The 19398-nt window shown below is 33.3% G+C and overlaps 2 protein-coding genes and 1 long non-coding RNA gene across 5 annotated transcripts; 1 reads left to right on the forward strand and 2 right to left on the reverse strand.

The window, feature by feature from the left end:
• The first annotated feature begins 1263 nt into the window (after positions 1–1263).
• On the forward strand, positions 1264–2814 carry LOC140839660 (uncharacterized). Of its 2 annotated transcripts, XR_012119769.1 has the most exons (3): positions 1264–1494; positions 1599–1644; positions 1871–2814. It is a non-coding gene; the product is annotated as an uncharacterized lncRNA (long non-coding RNA). The 2 variants fall into 2 exon arrangements; XR_012119768.1 differs by lacking the exon at positions 1599–1644.
• Positions 2815–4042: 1228 nt separating this feature from the next.
• On the reverse strand, positions 4043–6269 carry LOC140839661 (small ribosomal subunit protein uS3x-like). The gene is made up of 6 exons (XM_073206529.1): positions 6135–6269; positions 5907–6054; positions 5547–5718; positions 4748–4802; positions 4548–4679; positions 4043–4425 (listed from the first exon to the last, which is right to left on the reverse strand). Exons 1-6 carry the CDS (start codon positions 6162–6164, stop codon positions 4267–4269), a joined length of 696 nt encoding a protein of 231 aa, XP_073062630.1. The 5' UTR covers positions 6165–6269; the 3' UTR covers positions 4043–4266.
• Positions 6270–10267: 3998 nt separating this feature from the next.
• On the reverse strand, positions 10268–11957 carry LOC140837959 (growth-regulating factor 6-like). Of its 2 annotated transcripts, XM_073204035.1 has the most exons (4): positions 11547–11956; positions 11061–11433; positions 10682–10948; positions 10268–10596 (listed from the first exon to the last, which is right to left on the reverse strand). In XM_073204035.1, coding segments are annotated over exons 1-4 (831 nt in total). In that variant the 5' UTR covers positions 11737–11956; the 3' UTR covers positions 10268–10595. The 2 variants fall into 2 exon arrangements, with proteins under 2 accessions (XP_073060136.1, XP_073060135.1); XM_073204034.1 differs by lacking the exon at positions 10268–10596 and having other exon boundaries at positions 10620–10948; positions 11547–11957.
• Between the last annotated feature and the right edge of the window lie 7441 nt (positions 11958–19398).

Below are 19398 nucleotides of genomic sequence, written 5' to 3' on the forward strand. Positions count from 1 at the left end.
ACAAACCATTTGTGTTTCCTAATAAAAAGTACAAAATTGTTGATGTCAATCGAAAAAAGAGTCTTGGATACTACGAACCATTTGTGTTTCCTACGCAAGCCTCGCAAGTTGTGTATTTGACTTATCCAACAACGAAGAGAGCAAAATCAGATTGGATGCATGTGAGTACTCTATGTAGGCGAGCTTATGTCACTGATGTTGAGTCAAATACTGAGCATAATCAAATTGATGCGAACGATGCATTTCAAAACAACGAAAGTGGACCTCATGACATCTCAACTCAATTTCTTTTATCGTCTCAAAATCTAGTCGATGTTAATGTTATGTACGACAACGAAATTGATTTGAACTGAAAGTGAAACAGAAGAGGTTCAATATTCGAGCGACGATGTTCGTGACATTTATTGAATTGTATTTTGGAAAAAAATATATATTTCATTAATTATAAATGTTAATGTTTTACAATTATTGAATTTATTTTCGCGAGCGCGACATGGCAGAGATCCAACGTCATGGGAGCTATACGTTCACACACATCGACATGCAGATGGATCTTTCGTTGACACGCGATCCCGCTTGCTCCACGTAAGTTTATTAAATTTCGTTATTCTCAGCAACGTTACATTAAGAAAATTCAATTTAATTCATTTTAAATCAACATCACAGGAGGAGATGGAGCGCTACATGGCTGATTCATTTTGTATGAAACACTTGTATTATTATTTGCAGCTTAATAATATGATTACATTTATCAAATTTTGTTAATTTTTTTTCGATCATACAGTACAATATATTTTTATTTCATATTTAAATAATTATAACATTTAAAAAAAAAACAATTTGCGACGGTTTTTTGTTCAAACCGACGCGATATCAGCGACGTTTCATAAAACCCGTCGCTAATGGCGACGGGTTTGACATACCGTCGCTAAAATAGCGACGGTGTACGATAACCGTCGCTTTTGGGCGACGATGTCTGTAACCGTTGCTATTTGCGACAGTTGTACAAAAACGTCGCCGATCCAGATGGGCGACGTTTTTGTCAATACCTGTCGCTATTAGCGACGCTTTTACTCAAAACCCGTCGCTATTAGCGAACCGCCATTAACGAGCCGAGCCCGAACGTCATAACTTCCGAACGAGCCGAGCCCGAGCTTCAAACCAAAAGCTCGTAACGAGCCCGAGCCGAAAAAATAGTTAAACGAGCCGAGCCCGAGCCAGCTACTGTTCGGCTCGGCTCGGCTCATTTACATCCCAATATTTTATCGACCCACTTTCTCCAAACACAAAATTCTATTTCGACTCGTTACTTCAAAACATACTAAGCTCAAAATGGCTTTTAAAATTGTGGTGCATACACCTTTTCAGCGACGATCTTCCTTTCGGATCTTGTATTATTCAAATTGCCATCCTGAATTTACCGCCGGAATCAATCGATTTATTGATCGTAGCTCGCCGTGAGTTTCCGGTTTGGAAAGAAGAAAACTCCCGCAGGTCTGTTCCCCAATTCTCCCAGATATTTTCTCCTTTTTTGGCTAATGTTTAAATCTTTTCAGTTGTGTAATTATCCGTAGATTGTTGAATTTTTTGTGTTATAGGGGCTTAGGGCCTTGGGGGTGCCTTACCTGGGCATAGATCATCGCGGTAGGACTATTTGTTTCATTTGAATCATTTTCTATGTTAGAAATTATTAAATTCCTTTGTTTTCACTTTTATTTTTATGCATGATAAAATAAAAATCCTGTGAATGTGATCTGGGTTCTGATGATACTAGACCTGAATTGGATCAGGAATTTTGTCTTGGAGTGCCTGATTTTTTGTTGGTCTGTTCACTTGATCATCAGAATTAGATATTTATTTTAATTTCCAGAACTTCTGCGGGAAAATAAGAGAATGCTTGATAAATCAATTAGGGGAATATAAAGGGAGAGACCAGGGGCTGCAAAAACAAGAGAAGAAACTTAATAAAGAAAAGTGCAAAGCAGGAGCAGATGGTACTTTCACTTCTGTTAATTCTACGGGCATATCTATCCGATGTCTCTTTTTCTCTATCTCAATGTGGTCTTAAAAAGATGGAGAAGCTGATGATGGTAACAATAGCCTTTGCATGAATACTTGCAGCATCAGTTAAAATTCTTTTTTTTTTTTTTGAGAGACAGCTCCTTGATCACTCGTGTTGATCTAGTCAAGACAATTCTGAAATCCGACTTCTGAAACCTTGAAGTCGGAAAGTTAACATAGGCCTGGAGATGGACAGGCCAAAAAATTGTGGGAGTGGGTGAATAAGGTGATGTATTGAGGGGAACCGAAGATATATATAAAGATAGAACATAAAATTTCAAACAAATTCAGGTGCAGGTCTTCCCAATTTGGTTAGGAAGATACTTCACCATTAGCATTGCAGCACATTCTGTAAGTTCATTCGTTGACAGACATGTCTAATGGTGGGATCAAATCTAACAAAACCCAATGCTCTATTCACCAAAAGTAGTACATTATGTCCACACGCATTAGAAAAACAACACATGCTACATCTGTCTGTCACTTCTCAGCTCCGCTTGACAGGATCAAAGTTTGACACACCAACCACCGCCCCAACTATGGCAAAGAGAACAACACCACCAGCCACAATGCTCAGCAAGAAGTTCTTCAGCGACGGCGAAACGCCGCTAGCCGCCTCTGCTACGTCGGGTACGACCATCGAAGCAGTCAATGCACCCGCTGCCAATCCAGTCGACACCTTTTCCTTCCAAGAAGCACTCACTTCAAATTTCCCAACTCGCTTCGACACCGTTGCACCCTTCGATGACAGCTTCAATGGCAATGGCTTCAAAAACCCATCGTAACTTGGCGGCTGCCTCTTTAGGGTGGCACCAGTGAGTGGCACCGCCATCGACAATGTGGAGGTGGAGGCCATTTTTATTTTTGTTTCACTTGCTTTACTGGCAAAGTCTCCTTAAGCTCATGTGATTAAATGAAATATATGATATGGATTTGAATGCTATAGGTATAGGAGATCAGAGGATGAGGATATCGTGTAATTTTCCGATGTGGCGCCTCTCCACTTGGAATTAGTGGATAAGGTTATCCATTTCACAGCCACAATTTCCTATATCACGGCCGGAAGCACCATGTCAACTTATTCGATATTTGGCTTTGTAATTTTTCTTGGATTTTGAAGAGTAAATAAACATGCTTTCGAGTGGCTTTAATTGGAATTTAATCTTTAGTCCAAATTATCGGACTTCAATCGGTTTTTATCATGTGTGAAATTATCAGACTTCAATCGGTTTTGAAGGCTCTCACAAAACTGTAATTATTAATATGTTAAAAATATATTCAGAAATTAGACAAAAACTTATTTGAGACGGTCTCATATGTCGTATTTTATGAGACATATATTTTATTTGGGTTATCAATAAAAAAATATATTTTTTATGTTAAGAGTGTAACTTTTTATTGTGAATATCGATAAAATTGATCCGTCTTACAGATAGTTATATGTTAGTTTTATTCTTCAAGATGACAGGGAATAATTCATTTTTTTCATTTGGATCCTCGTTAATAAAATTCAAGTTAAATATGAAAATGAATTTCTTTCGAGCTTTGAACCAAATTTTGTCATCATCCGGATCGTTGCCTCACTACTACAATATTATTTCTCTATTTTAAGGAACATATATCCTCTGGTTTTTCCCAAATACTCGTCACTATTTTTCTTTTGCAGAAGCTTCTGGTAGACACACCATAGTTCATCCAAAAAAAAGGAGAATTTAAGGGTTTTAAGGGACTTTAAAATCAAATGTTTCGATGCTCAATCTTTCTTTTTCTATTTGATAGGGAAAGAATCTTTCAACGATTGAATTCAAAATTAAACCAACCTCAAATCACTCCAACGTGCATATCCAAATGATGCTCCAAAATAACTTAGTAATTGTCAATTAACGTCAAGTTGATTTGTTATGTTTAAAAACACACAATATTTCATCAAATAATATTACACATCATGAAATGTCGTAGAAAATGATGAAACTAAATTTCAAAACAAAATATTTAAAGAACCTGAAAGTGCAAATAAATCCTCAGTAATCTGACAACAATGCAAGCATGCTAAATGAGAACAAACGTTCAAATCAATTACTGACAAGAAAATTACTCCATGGAAAACAAAACTTTAGCATTTTACTACGGTTTTCATCTGTCTAAGGACTGCTAACACGCTCAAGAAATATTGAGAAAACCATTAAAAGTTATGATGCTTTAGGTTCAAACTTCAATCTCAGTTGTTTGAACTGGCGTTGACCTGAAAACTTCTTCCTCCTTTGGAGGATGAATCGTGACAAGGTCAGGTAGAGGAGTCATAGGACCTTGCTTTCCTTTCGGATCCCAGTCAAGCATGATTTTAACCTTGATACCAAGTACTCCCTGAGCAATCAGAAGTCAGAAAATTGAATTAAACTCAGAAAGTGAATCCAAGATAGTGGAATTGAAAAATAATCACAATAATTCTACTCTAAAAGCATCACCAAAGAAGTAGTAACTCATACCTGTCTAAGCAGAACATGTCGCACAGCAGAGTCGATATATTCTTTGACTGGCTGACCAGACGAAATCATGTAGCCATCTTTGAACTTCATCGATTTAGCGCGTTGAGCCCTCAATTTTCCACTAACAATTACCTGAGACCCATGATAACAATCTCATAAATGTAACAAATACCAAGTAACGAAGTCTGAAGAATTAATACCTCACAACCCTTGGCTCCACTCTCCATGACAAATCTTAACACACCATAGCACGCCCTGAAGAACATAAACAAGGACTGTATGACATTCCAGACACTATCAATCATACAAGAGAAACGCAAAGGAAATAACTTTTAAAATAATCACCCCCTTACCTAGTCTCCACATGGTATATTTCAGAAATTTAAAACGTTCAAAAATAAATCCAACTGGAACTGAAAGCAAGATAAAATTGTAGAGCATGTAAATCATAAAGAATAATTAATTGCTAACTTAAAAAAAACACTTAAAACACATAACAATTTTTTCCAACATACGTGTAATAAACTTAGTTGGGGCGCCACTTTGGTTTATCGATAACAGAGAAGCATTTTAGAATTGTAAAATGGTTCATTACAGAAATATAAAATATTTCAATCCTTCAATGATAGACTTGAGGCAATAGAGAACCATCATTTGATGTCTCATCTCTATCGTTTAATGATCTAACCAATCTTCATAAAACAAACAGAACTTGGCAACAGAGGAGATCAACGGTGGAAAGTAATTACAGTAAAATCATTAAAACTTTACAACTTTCAATAAGAACATTTATCATCAATAGTATCTTGGCAAGTTAAGGCAGATGATAACAGCTTACAAAAGCTCATAACTTCTGAAAGCATCAACCAAAATTTATTGAAATCAATAATGCACATAAGATTCACAAAGAAATCACTAAAAATACACGGAACAATCAAATACACACATGTCACTATTTTTGACAGGAAAAGACATCAAGAATGTCATATTCATTCATACCGCCTTACAGCAAGGCCACCAAGGAGCTTATATCGAAGGGACTCGGCCTGTGCAATGGCACACAGCCCCCTGTTGTTCACCTTCTCAGCATACAACTCAACGCTGTTCTCTGGAAACTTGAACCTCTTCTGTACTACAGAGGTAAGCTCCCTAATCCTCCTCCCCTTCTCGCCTATCCCGTTAACACCAAAAACAATCGAATTTTAACTTCCCAGAAATACAAATCAAATTAACCGTATAACAAAAAGGAACAACCAATCAAATTCTTCAAAGAGGAATTCTCAAGCAAGGAACTTTTCAAATCCTAAACATTCACACTGCACAACATGAAATAAACGATTATTGGACATAAATAATCACCGAGAACATTCTGTGTGCGCGTTGCACGGATGATAATCTCCGTCCTCATGGGAGTGACTCTGACCTCCACCCCAGAGTACCCATCCTCGGCGAGCTCACGCATCAACACCTCGTTTAGCTCCGCAAAGAACACTCCATCAGCCACAAACTGAAGCACATTCAATTACTCCAATCATCACACAACAAGACATAAATTACGAAAAAAATTTAGAATGGTCGAATGAAAACCTTTCGCTTCTTGCTCATCTGAGTAGCCATTTTCGAGTTCGCAGAGGATGATGAAGATCTACTGTTTAGCAAAGCCGCGTCAGCCTGGAAATTAGGGTTTTTTGTGTAGTTCAGACGGCAGATTTTAAATAATTCGTGAATTAATCCGACGGTTCAAATCGGTGAGGTCGAAATGGGCTTAAGTGTCAGTGGGTTGTACGTAGTTGGGCCACCACAAAGGTCCATAAAAATTCTTTAAACTTTAGGAGCTGATGGCCCAAGCCTGTTTCCTTCGTCCACAAATATGGACATGTGGCCCACTGTTAAATGTACGTTCGATTAGATTTATCAAATGGATTGATGAATTCTAAATAATGAATTTCAAATATATATTTTTTAAAAATAATAAAAATCATAAATTTCAAATTTACATCGCACATATTTATATAATATTTATATATTAATTATGATAGATTTCAAGTCTCTCAATAATGATGTCATTTGAAATTTTTTTATTTTTATTATTAATGTACAGAAAAGTAAAGTATTGATATAAGATTTGATCTATTATTTCATTTTAAAAAATAAAACTAATCGAAATCTATTAATTCAAACATAATATAAGATTATGAAATATTTATATCTATTCTGATCTCTTTGAATTTAAATCTAGACCAGATCGACCCATACCCAAAGTTAACGTTTTCGACCCGTTAAACATTGTTAGACCCATCATATGGTTAGTTATATTCATAATATTTTTGACATGGACAATTTTTAATTAGTATATTTATAATAAAATTAAACAAAAATTCAAGATTTGGGAGATTGTAATTTGTAGAGGTTTGAAGGTGCAAAAAACTAAACCCACATGCTATAGAGAGAATTTTTTTTTTTTTTTTTGGGTTATTTTCAAAACTAAGAACAAATTAACTAACCTTTTTGTTCCCAAGCAATAGAACAAATAAAAATAATTAGACTCAAGTTCAGATATATATTAGAGCATCCACAATGGTGGATATAATACATGCCACGTCATCCAAATATTCTCTCCATCTAAATATTCACCACTGCACACCATTGATTTGTGAGTCAGAGCAATACCCGGTTACAAATTTGTAACCGGGTATTGCAATATTTTTTTTTATTTCTTCAAACCAGCGTGAGTTTCACGCTGCCTTGAGACACGTGTGTGCATTGCACTCACGCGTTAAAGTATGTAGTGGACAATTAAATGGATTCCGAGATCGACCAAGTTTAGGTCCAGGAGAACATTGGTCGACCAAAAACATTGATCGACCAACACTTGATCGACCAATAATTGGTTGGTCGATCATTTGATGGACCAATTGTTTGAAAATGGTTGGTCGACCAATTTTTTAATTTTATTAATATTTATTTTATTCTATAAAAATATAACACTAAATAATAGATGGAAGTAATTAAAGTAGTTAAATGATTTTATTTAAATTAAAATAAAATATTAATTAAAGTGATAGTGGGACCCATAACTATTTGGTTGGTGAGATATTTGATTGTGAAATATGAGATATTTGAGTAGAGAAATATTTGATTGATGGTGTGGATTATAGGATCCACAAATATTCGAATGAAATATTTTTTTTATTGTGGATGCTCTTATATATACAACCCGTTTAAGATTATATTCTCAAACATTGTTTTTATTTTCAAATATATTTTTTTATAAAAAAACAATATATGTCCTTTGATGTTAAAATAAGGTAGCTTTTAAAAGAGAAACTAAGCTAAAAGTCTAAAAGCCATATTTTTTATTTGAGCAAAATATATTTTTGTTCATAACTCATTCGATTTTGAGTTTTGTTTCATTAATTTTTTAAAGTTTGGTTTTGCTATATTATTTTTAAATTTTCGATTATATTGGTCTATTTGTTGACTCGTCGTCTAACAAGTCAACAATTTTCGATGCAGCGTCAGTATTTTCCAATTTCATATTATCGTTTTTCGATGTCACGTCATTATTTTCTAGTTTAACATCAACAATTGGACCAAAATATCCAAAAAATAAAATTTGGTGTACAAAAAACAACCTTTAAAAACTTAGTATATATACTAGAACTCAAATTTTAATAAATTATAAGTTAATAAAAAAAACTATTTCCGTTTTCATTTCTTGTTTTTGATTTTTTATACCCTTTCTTCAAATATAAATTCCAAGCGAACAACACTTTTTAACAAAAAAATTTCCTTAAAGTACGTGTTTTTCAAGTTTTAGCTAAATTAATCTAGGCACGATCAAGTTCTAGCGTTCATACATTGTGTATATATTTTGGTATTAGGAAATTAATTTTCAATTTTAAAATATTATGTTCTATAATTTATTAATATTTTTATGATTTTATTACCCTTTTTTTTTAAAAAAAACCTTTTAACTAAAACTTCATCTCAATCATATTTCTAACCGAAACTATTACCTACATGGCTACATTTTTGGCAGCACTGTCTCATCTCTATGATCTTCCTGGCTTGAGGAGAGTATTCGTTCGGTTTGGTTACCTACTAATCGAATTTCCATTGATCTATTTTTTTATAAAAAAAATACCCAAACCAAGTTTTTTTTTTTTCGAAAATTTAACAAAACCAAACTGATTTAAAAATCTGTTAAATCTCCCGGGATCAAAATTAATCGATTTTTAACCAAGCATTGTGTGACAACTTTTTACCATGAACTCCTCTCATAATTATATAAGAGTTAGTCTCATGTGAGACCGTCTCACAGATCATAATCTGTGAGACGGGTCAACCCTACCCATATTCACAATAAAAAATAATACTCTTAGCATAAAAAGTGATGCTTTTTAATGGGTGACCCAAATAAAAGATCCGTCTCACAAATAATACCCGTGAGACCGTCTCACACAAGTTTTTGTCATTATATAAAACCCAATCAATAGAAACAAACATGGGATCAACCGAGATAAATAATTCTTATCCATCTAATCAGTTGTAGAATATCATGGTTAGTCTACACTGATTATGACAAACCTGTCTTGTAGGTTTATAATTTCTCGGATGCCCTCTCCTCGATAGTTAACTCTTGAGAGTGGATTCTACGTTAGAGTTGTAACAGTGGTATCAGAGTATTCGTTTCTTGAAGATGACTCTCATTCCGGTGGGTAGAAGAGGGCTGCTACCCGCATACGTGTGGGATCGACGAAGTCAACCGAGGAGGGCTGCTACGCACATCCGTGAAGTCACCATCGCCGTGGATGTCAGTTTTAAAAAGAGATTGTTTGTAATGCACCATGATTTGTGCTTGTGAAATTCTGTATTATAGGTTTATAACCTCATGAACACAATCTCTTCAATAACTACCTTTCGAAGATGAGTTATTACTAATAGGATTAACGGTTGGAAATTTGAATCCAAATTTCCAATTTCAATAAAAATTATATCTCATTAATGTAAGAGTGTCTTTTAGCTTTTCACATTCTTAAGTTAATTGTTGCGCATAATTATAGAAATGTCTTTTGACTTTCCACATTCTTAAGTTAATTGAAGAATTTAGGGTCATAATATTCTTGAGTTAATGGAAGATTAATTGTGTTAATTAATCTTGTATGATTTTTGGGATGCATTTTAAGGCTTACAAAGAGTGTGTTCATTTCTTCATTTCATATACATGAAAATCTTATCTCTTTCAAGTATTATTTTGTATTTCATATTGTTAGCTTTCCATTTGACATTCGTTAAATTTCAGTGATAAAGTAAATGTACGTTTAGTAGTGCCACGTGCTAAATCACTGCTGATTGTTTTGTTGTATCCTGGGAAACAGACGTCCAAGATGATTCTCGAAGCACTCACATGAGATGACAAATCTATTTTAAGGACATGTACTTCGTACAGACCTCGGTTTGGCTTACTTTAAACTTCGCTCTAATGTGTTTTCTTTACCATTTAGTTAATTAGTTTTTACGAAAATTTACTGTATTTTATCGTTCGATATATTATACAACATTAACATGACTTGAAACAAATTGAGTCGTATGATCTGCAATAAACACTTCGTCTCCTCCTTTGGTTAAGAGTAGGAGCAGGACCTCATGCCGGTTATTCATTTGTTAATCCTTTATTAATGGTGGAAAGTGCTACGAGTGGACAGTGAAGGAAGTATCTAGTGCCTATCTTGTGGTGCAAAAGTACAACACGTGTGGCAAAATTGGTAGATGCCTTTTTAAACAAAATAAATACTAACACCAGTAATAGGAAACAAATACAATCTGAAAAAGCAAAATCCCAAGGGATTCCCGAGTTACCTTACAAACATGATTCCCACTGACCCCCTCCCACTTAAACACAAGAAAAAGAACAATTTCCAGGCCACACTACACATGTCTACTGATAGCTTCAACAGAAAAAGTACTGTCCTATATCCATCCAATTACTCTGCTGCCCTTTTAATTTTCTTCTGTTTTTCGTTTTAAAGACTTTCCTTCATTTTTTCTGCAAAACAAAAACGAAACAAAAATTTCAGCACATGAGTTGTTGTTATACATCAAGAGTTGATAGTTCACTCGTTTAGTCTTACCATTTATGTGCCATGAAGAAGTCATGCAAAGAGTTTGGTGTTGCAGAAATAGAGAGCTTAGTACTCTCTTGGGTTGCCATTTTTCCCTCAGTATTACTTGGCCAAGAAAGATCAGTGTCTTTTTTGTGTGGATGTTCATCAAGAAAATGATGCATCATTTTCTTGGGCTGATCAACGTTCGAAGACAAATCCCAGGAATATTCTTCGTGTTTCATTTGGGACACTGATGAACCCATTGTAAGAATTATTCCTTGTTCGTAACTGTTCCTGCACTTAAACTTATACACTCAATAATAACCACAAAAACAAGAATGAAAGAATCAATAAAAGGCTTCAGAACCCAAATATATATAGTATGGACAAGTTATATCAAATTAACCTGAAATCTTTGGGTGGTGGATTGGAAGAAGCGTTGGATTCCTTGAACAAATTATCTGTGTTTCCTAGCGATGATGGAAAGCAAACCCCTGCAGCAGGCCTAGTGGAGCCCAAGTGCGGATAAAGAAAGTGGGATTCAAGATTAGATGAAGAAAAAGAGTGTTTGTTTTTGGAGATGGATGATGCGTTTACTGGATTAGCTTCCACAGGCTTTCTTGAACGGTGTCTGCCTCTGTGCATGTGTCTTTCACAGTATTTGGAATCAGGATACGCCTCTTTTGAGCACCTCCACTTCTTCCCATCCGTTCTTCTACACCTCCCTGGTTCTGGATCCATTTTTCTTCCAAATCCCATTTCAAAAGCATTCCATCCAACTGCAAAATCCCATTCCAGCCGACAAAAATTCGTAAAAAATCAATCAAGAAATACGTGTGTGTGTGTGTGTGTGTGTGTGTACATAAGCAAAAGAGCGAATATGTTCAAGTACAATGTTGTGGATGGCGGGGGAGGAACTTTAAGGCATTAACAGAAGGATCCAAACTTCTTCTAACGGTGAAGAGGAGATCTGGCGGGATGGGCATGCCTGAAACCATGTACTTGAAAACAAGAGCTTGGTGTTCAAGTTCTTGCCATTGAACTGCGGTAAAAGGGAATGTACTTCTCGCACCATTCATCATCAAAAAAGGAGTGGAAAAATTATCAAGACTTGTGTCTTTCAGGCTCAAAGAAAGTAAGAGATGAAGAGAAAAGTTGTGGAATGTGAAAGGTTTTTTGCTTAGTTTTTACTATAAAAATGTTGCTGGAGAGTTCGAGCCCTTGAAATACATGTGCATCAGAGTATAGATGTATTTATTTTCAGGGACCGTATTTCATTTGGGTTGCAGAAATTTTCACTATACAGCTAAAACTAATGTTGTTTTTTTTATTTCTTCCAAATGAGTAAAAAGGAGAGATTCGAACTTGAGTTATTAAGTGGGCAGATGGTGATACCATTTGGCTAATTGACAGGTATATCTGAAACTAATGGTTCTGATCTAAATATTACACGGTCATATATATCTCTGACACTTTTAAAAAAGAAATTCTTTATTATTGTTTTTATGATTGTCACACACACTTTTGAGTGGGCTCTGTGCAAATATTATGGCTTGTGCTGCTGCAGCAGATCTGTGGGCATCTGCTGCGCTGATGCAACTATGCTGCAGCTCTGACATTAATACGGAAATCCATAAAGAAAACAAGAACACTCTTGTTTTCTTAATTTCTTCTATTTTTACATGTAAAAAAAAAATCTGCTATTATCCATGTTTGAGATTGATATACCAGTGTTATGATTCTTGCCAAAGAACATTGGATTAGAGATGTCTGAATTTGATAATGATAATTAAAATTTTAGGCTTCTTTAAACTTTTTACTGACAAATGGCTCGCCCCTATAACTCGTCTTTTACTTTTATAGCATGACCTGCCACGCTCCACTTATAGTCTCACCTTTCTTAATTTCGGTGCTTAGTGCTTCTCTATCAACGTGGCAACTCCAAGCACCGACGTAGATCATACACAGTTGATCGTACATAAAAACAATTAGGTTCCATTCGAAACATAACTCAGAATTTTGAATGAGTGCTCCACTCGAATTCGAATTCGAATTCGAATTCGATCCGTTCAACCAGTAAAAAATATTTTACTTACGTTTTACTCTAAACACAAATCAGATCGACTCGTCTAACAAGAGACTTATTCTTAATATTTGGAATAGGTTTTTTATGAGATAGTGTCAAGAATCTTTATCGGTGAGACGAGTCAACTATACCGATATTTACAATAAAAAGTAATATTCTTAGCATAAAAAGTAATATTTTTTCATGGATGATCCAAATAAGATATCCGTCTCACAAATACGACACGTGGCTTTTGCCTAAATACAATGTGCGGATAAAAGCGGGATATTAAATTTTTATTTGGACAATCTTATTTGTTAGGATAAGTGTTTGTTATTATACCAAAAGTTATAGTCATTAATCCATACGTAACTTTATTTTTTTATACTCATAGCAACGCATAGTGAACTTATTGTTAGGACCGAGTGTTTGTTGTTTTACCAAAAGTTATAGATTTTGATAATGATTCAACTCAAATATTTTAAATCGTACTACAACTAAATTCTCACGGTTTGATTACTCTAACAAACATGGACAATTATTGCAATCCAACACTAATCTTTAGAGCAAACTTTTGGGTTGAAGTCATCTCGATCATAATATATCAAATACACGTTCATCTATGTGCTGTCCAATGAGTCACCCGGTAATGTATCGTCAATTTCATGCTTCAGTAGTTTATTATATGGCTTGATGGGGGTGTGGTACATGTGCTACATCGGCTGAATTAAGTTTTGAGAGTTGTATATATAGATTTGGAAAATCACCTCCATTTGAATTAGTTTTTGGAGTGAAACTAGACTCAAGTCCTAATCTTTAACAGTTTGAGGAGAAGATTCTTCTTACATATATCACCAATTTCTAGATAATTAAGACAATAATTAGAAAAACTTCGAAAACATTATGTTAGTATTCTATAGCAAAATTCTAGAATATTTCATACAATAATTAAATTTATCGAACTAAGATATCAGTTTAAGTCTATTTTTGTCACAGATGAGTTGCAAGTTATCGAGATTTTAAACTTAGATTTTAAGTGCCATTTGAAGTACCATATATTTTATAAGACAAAAGTTTGTGCGAGACGGTTTCACATATCGTATTTTGTGAGACAGATCTATTATTTATGTCATCCATAAAAAACTATTACTTTTTATGCTAGGATTATTACTTTTTATTGTGAATATCGATAGGATTGACGCATCTCACAGATTAAGATCTATGAGATAGTCTCACATGAGATTCACTCATTTTATAAAACCGCTTCCATAGATATGAATTGTTCAGTATGAATACAGTTCTTTTTACATAAATATGCTATATTTGTAACCAATTTTTTTGAATACACTTCTTTTTGACATAAATATGCCATATTTGTAACATTTTTTTAAAAAAAAAAACTCAAAGAAATAAAAAAAATTAATTTAATAATTTATCCACGCAACTACCATCCAAAGCTCTAGAAAATTGAGGATTTTCAGAATTCAATGAATCTAATTGTCTATCTGCCAGTGGCCCAAATTAATCTGCAAATTTATGTGGGCACCTGATTCTTTGGTCAATTGGCAGGGTTGGACAACTTTTCTCCACAACAGCTAAGTGGGTCCCACACCAAATTTATATAGCAAAAACTTGTGTGAGACGGTCTCACGGGTCGAATTTGTGAGACGGATCTCTTATTTGGGTTATCCATGAAAAAGTATAATTTTTTATGCTAAGAGTATTACTTTTTATTGTGAATATGGGTAGGGTTGACCCGTCTCACATATTAATATCCGTGAGACGGTCTCTCATGAGACCCATTCAATTTATATATCTATACTATTATATTAAGTTCGAAACATTTAAAATAACAAATTTTGGTGTCATGGTCTATTTTAATAATTGTATATATTAATAAAATATTAAAATTTTAACAAAAGTTATATGTAGTTCGACAGATATAGTCATTGTTCCTTGGGGTTTAGGTTATCGGTTCAATTTTTACTGAGGTCCTTTTTTTGTTTTTTCAATTTATTTTTTAATTTATATATCAAAATTACAATGTAGTCTCTCACTATTTTTTATAATTATATTTTGATACTCATTTAAATATAAATCAAATGAATTATAAAAAATATTATACAAGCACGCAACGCATGCATCGGTGTACTAGTATAACATGAAAAATCTATTGTCTCTCATTATTTAATGATTATGTCTTTTGTGAGAGGGTCTCACAAATCTTTATTTATGAGATTGATCAATTCTATCGATATTCACAATAAAAAGTAATATTTTAAATGAATGAGCCAAATAAGAAATCTGTCTCACAAAATACGACATGTGAGATTGATCATCATTTAAAGATAAATCAACTGAATTATAAAAAAATATTATACAAGCACACAACGCGTGCGTCGGTGTACTAGTATAGCGTGAAAAATCTATTGTCTCTCATTATTTAATGAGTATGTCTTTTGTGAGAGGGTCTCACAAATCTTTATTTATGAGATTGGTCAATCTTATCGATATTCACAATAAAATGTAATATTTTTTAAATTAATGACCCAAATAAGAAATATGTCTCACAAAATACGACACGTGAGACCGTCTCACAAATTTGACTTATTTAATTTGTTCAAAGAACATGAACTTTCATGGTTTATGAATTACAAACATATTTGGTATTACAATGTCAATTTTAAAATATAATATCAGATTCGATATCAAATTATAACAATAACTCTCCGAACTAAAAAATAAAAATAAAAAATTACGAACTATTAAAAAATGGGTTGATTTAGTTGATGACATACCGATTGTATTTTGACTGTAAGATTTAAGTTACAAAATATTTCAAATTATATTCATGTACTTGATTAATGAAAGAACTCACTATCGTGATAAGCGGTATTTTGTTGAAATAAAAAGGGATTTCATTAGATATTTTAAGCTATTTGGTTCGTCATTGGATTCAACATGAATTCAATTCTCCTTAATTTCGTACTAATTCCAATATAAATAAATAAAAAATTCACCTTATTCCTTATGTTAAAATAAGTATATCGAAAAAATTATTTATCACAAGCTTAGATGATACAATTAAATTTTAGTTGTTTAAAAGTATATAAAATTGCATTTTGTGATATTAAATATGTGACATGGAAACATGTAAAAAGTTTCTCGAAAAAAATATATTAAAATTATTATTTGATTGATTGGATGAATTTATATTAAACGAATTTTGCATAACTTCTTTCGGGTAATCGTAGGCTATTGCTCACTAGAAAATTTACAACTCAATGACAAAAACTTGTGTGAGACGTATCTCTTATTTGAGTTATCCACGAAAAAGTATAATTTTTTATGCTAAGAGTATTACTTTTTATTGTGAATATGGGTAGGGTTGACCCATCTCACAGATTAGTATCTATGAGGCGGTCTCACATGAGACCCACTCTAACTCAATTAGTTAGTATATTTAAACATGGTGTGTAATTTATAAAGTTTTAAAGAATCAACTAAAATTATAACGTGAAATCAAATTATAGAATTAGGTTTAATGTTCTTTCCATTTACCGGCTAAAATTGATTATCCGAAGAGACTTTCAATCGCAAATTTATAAAATCATATTCGAATTTTAGGAGAATCGCCGATGTTCCGGTATATTTTAATTGTCCGGTATGGTATTTTTTTTTTTTAAAAAAAAATCATATAGATTAATCGAAGTTTGTCAATTTAGGAACAAATAGAAAATGTGTACTTTTCTTTATGTTTGAAGAACGGTTTTATTATAAAAAACAAGTAAAACTCACAGTTTCATTATCATGAATTATTTTTCTTGGTGTTGATACGAATTTTGTCGCTGACAAATTTGGTATTTTGGATAATCACACGCTGCAACTTAGTTCAAACATATTGTTACTGTATATTTTAGAATTTTATATTTTCGTTTATTAAATTAATTATTACATACTAGGTACTTTGCACACGCGGTGCGTGTGTACAGGTTTTTTTTAATTATTTGTGGACTAAAATGAAATTTGACAAATTATCGAGGGACTAAAGTGCTATTTGAGTAGTTGTAATTTTAAAAAATAATAAAAAAATGTTTTTTGAAATTAAAAAAAAATAATAACAAAAAAGTAATTTGGATACCAAATGTTTTTTGAAATTAAAAAAAAAATCATATGGCTTAATCGAAGTTTGTCAATTTAGGAACAAATAGAAAATGCGTGCTTTTCTTTATGTTTGAAGAACGGTTTTATTATAAAAAAACAAGTAAAAACAAATAAAGTTCGAATATATTTTTATTGTATATTTTAGAATTTTATATTTTCGTTTATTAAATTAACTATTTAAAATAATGTATTACACATTATATATATATATATATATATATATATATATATATATATATATATATATATATATATATATATATATATATATATATTTGAAACAAATTTTTCGCCCACACGTGTCAAGGTAAAAGAAGTTCATTCACTGTAATGGCTCACATGCTACAGCAGTAGTAGCACAGTCCATTTATACCATTAAAACCTAGCTACCACACAACTTTATTTATACACATATAAATATATATATATATATATATATATATATATATATATATATATATATATATATATATATAGACACACATACTAAGAATGTATACTATACGCACATATAACTAATAATAAAATATATAATAATGAGATTTAGATAATGTTTAAAATCGAATAACATATTATTTATCAGTATTTATCAATCTAAATATATATATAAAACACAAAAAATGAAAATATATTATGACAATAAATCATATATATTCACTTATTCATATGACATTTTCAATCCGCGTGATTATAACATAATGACAGCTCTCTCAAATTAGAAAATATATTTTTCATACAAATATAATTCACAATGAAAAAATAATAAAAATACATTTGTAAATTTTATCAAAACCAAAATCACGATGTACTTAAATGGAGTAAACATAAACAAATAAAATTCTCTTAAATTTTTTTTTTTTTGAAAAGGAACTTGTAAACTTTATTGAGGTAAATCATCATTTACAAGTTGCACTAACCAAAATGGAAACTCGCCATTCATCCAGACAAACGAAGGACGGGAGTAAGAAACAAAACTGGCTAAATGATGGGCTACTACGTTAGCCGACCTGTAAACATGAGAGAACACCAAGATTGCAAGATTTCTGAAGCGTTCTTTAATATCGGTAGCACAAATACCAACATAACCAAGATCCTCCTGAGTGGCTGTGACTGCTTGCACTGCCTGTAAAGAATCTGTTTCCACTAAAACGTTACTGAAGTTCTTCTCAGCTAGAAGTTTTAACCCTTCAATGACTTCTAGAGCTTCTCCATGGACCACCGAAATTGGCCGAGAGATCCTTTTCCCGAAAGCCATTAGTAGACGGCCTTGGTGATCTCTTAGAACCCCCCCAATACTGTACCGTTCTGCTTCTTCATTGATGCATGCATCCGTGTTCATTTTCAGAAAACCAAGACTCGGGGGCGTCCACCTAAGTACTTTGGGTTGCCAGTTCATTGCGGTAGAGTAATTGAGTTGCGATTTCACCTGATGAAAGTCACGTAACAACAATCCACACCACTCTACATTCTCTGCTAATCTTTGACCTCTGGCCCTATGGATATAACTCTGTCTTTCCTTCCAAACAGCCCAAGTATGAATCGCAAAGGATTCGAAATCCGCCTTTAGTAATTTTTCCTTCATCCACAGGCAAAATTCTAAAGTGTGACTTGCATTGGCTACCTTAATAAACACATAAGCAAAGTGGGATGATTTCCATAGGTGTTTGGTCACTGGGCAAAAGAATAAGGAATGACAGGTAGAGTCAATAGCTGCACCACATAGTGAGCAGCTACCAGTAGCCGGGACATGGTGTCGCCAGAGGTTATGATTCGTGGGGATACAATCATGCGAGACCTGCCACCAGAAGATACGGACCTTGGGGGGAAGTGAGAGGCTCCAAATGAAAGCCCACCATTCTTCGTTGGGGAAAGCCGATTGATGAGCTGGAGGATCGAACAAACCCTTTTGTAACCTGTAACCATCACGAACCGAGTACTTGCCTTTTGAATCATATCTCCATAAACGTGCATCCTTATGACCATTTATTGAGAGGGGAATTTTGAGGATTTCACTTGCAACATAAGTGTTGAAATTATTAGATATGGGTTCTGAGTCCCAACCAATTTTAGTAGCAACAAAGAAAAACTATTGGTAAATTGATGAATTCAATATGCAATAATGTACAAAGTCATTTAAGATGTACAATGAATTATCAAATGGGTCTTTAAAACAAAGAAAGACTCATTAGGCAACATTGAAAGGTATAAATCAAGACTTGTTGCTAAAAGATTCACTCAGCAGGAAGGAATCGACTACAAGGAGACTTTTTCTCCTGTATCTAAGAAAGATTCCCTTCATATCATTCTAGCATTAGTTGCACATTTTGACTTAGATTTGCAACAAATGGATGTGAAAACAGCTTTTCTCAATGAAGAACTAGAAGAAGAGGTTTATCAACCTGAAGGATTCTTCTCTAGTAATGGTAAGCAATTGGTTTGTAAGCTTAAGAAATCTATATATGGATTGAAACAAGCTTCCCGTCAACGGTATTTGAAATTTCATGATGTTATCTCT

The sequence above is a fragment of the Primulina eburnea genome, chromosome 8, assembly GCF_022965805.1.
Source record: "Primulina eburnea isolate SZY01 chromosome 8, ASM2296580v1, whole genome shotgun sequence".
NCBI classification, from domain to species: domain Eukaryota; kingdom Viridiplantae; phylum Streptophyta; class Magnoliopsida; order Lamiales; family Gesneriaceae; genus Primulina; species Primulina eburnea.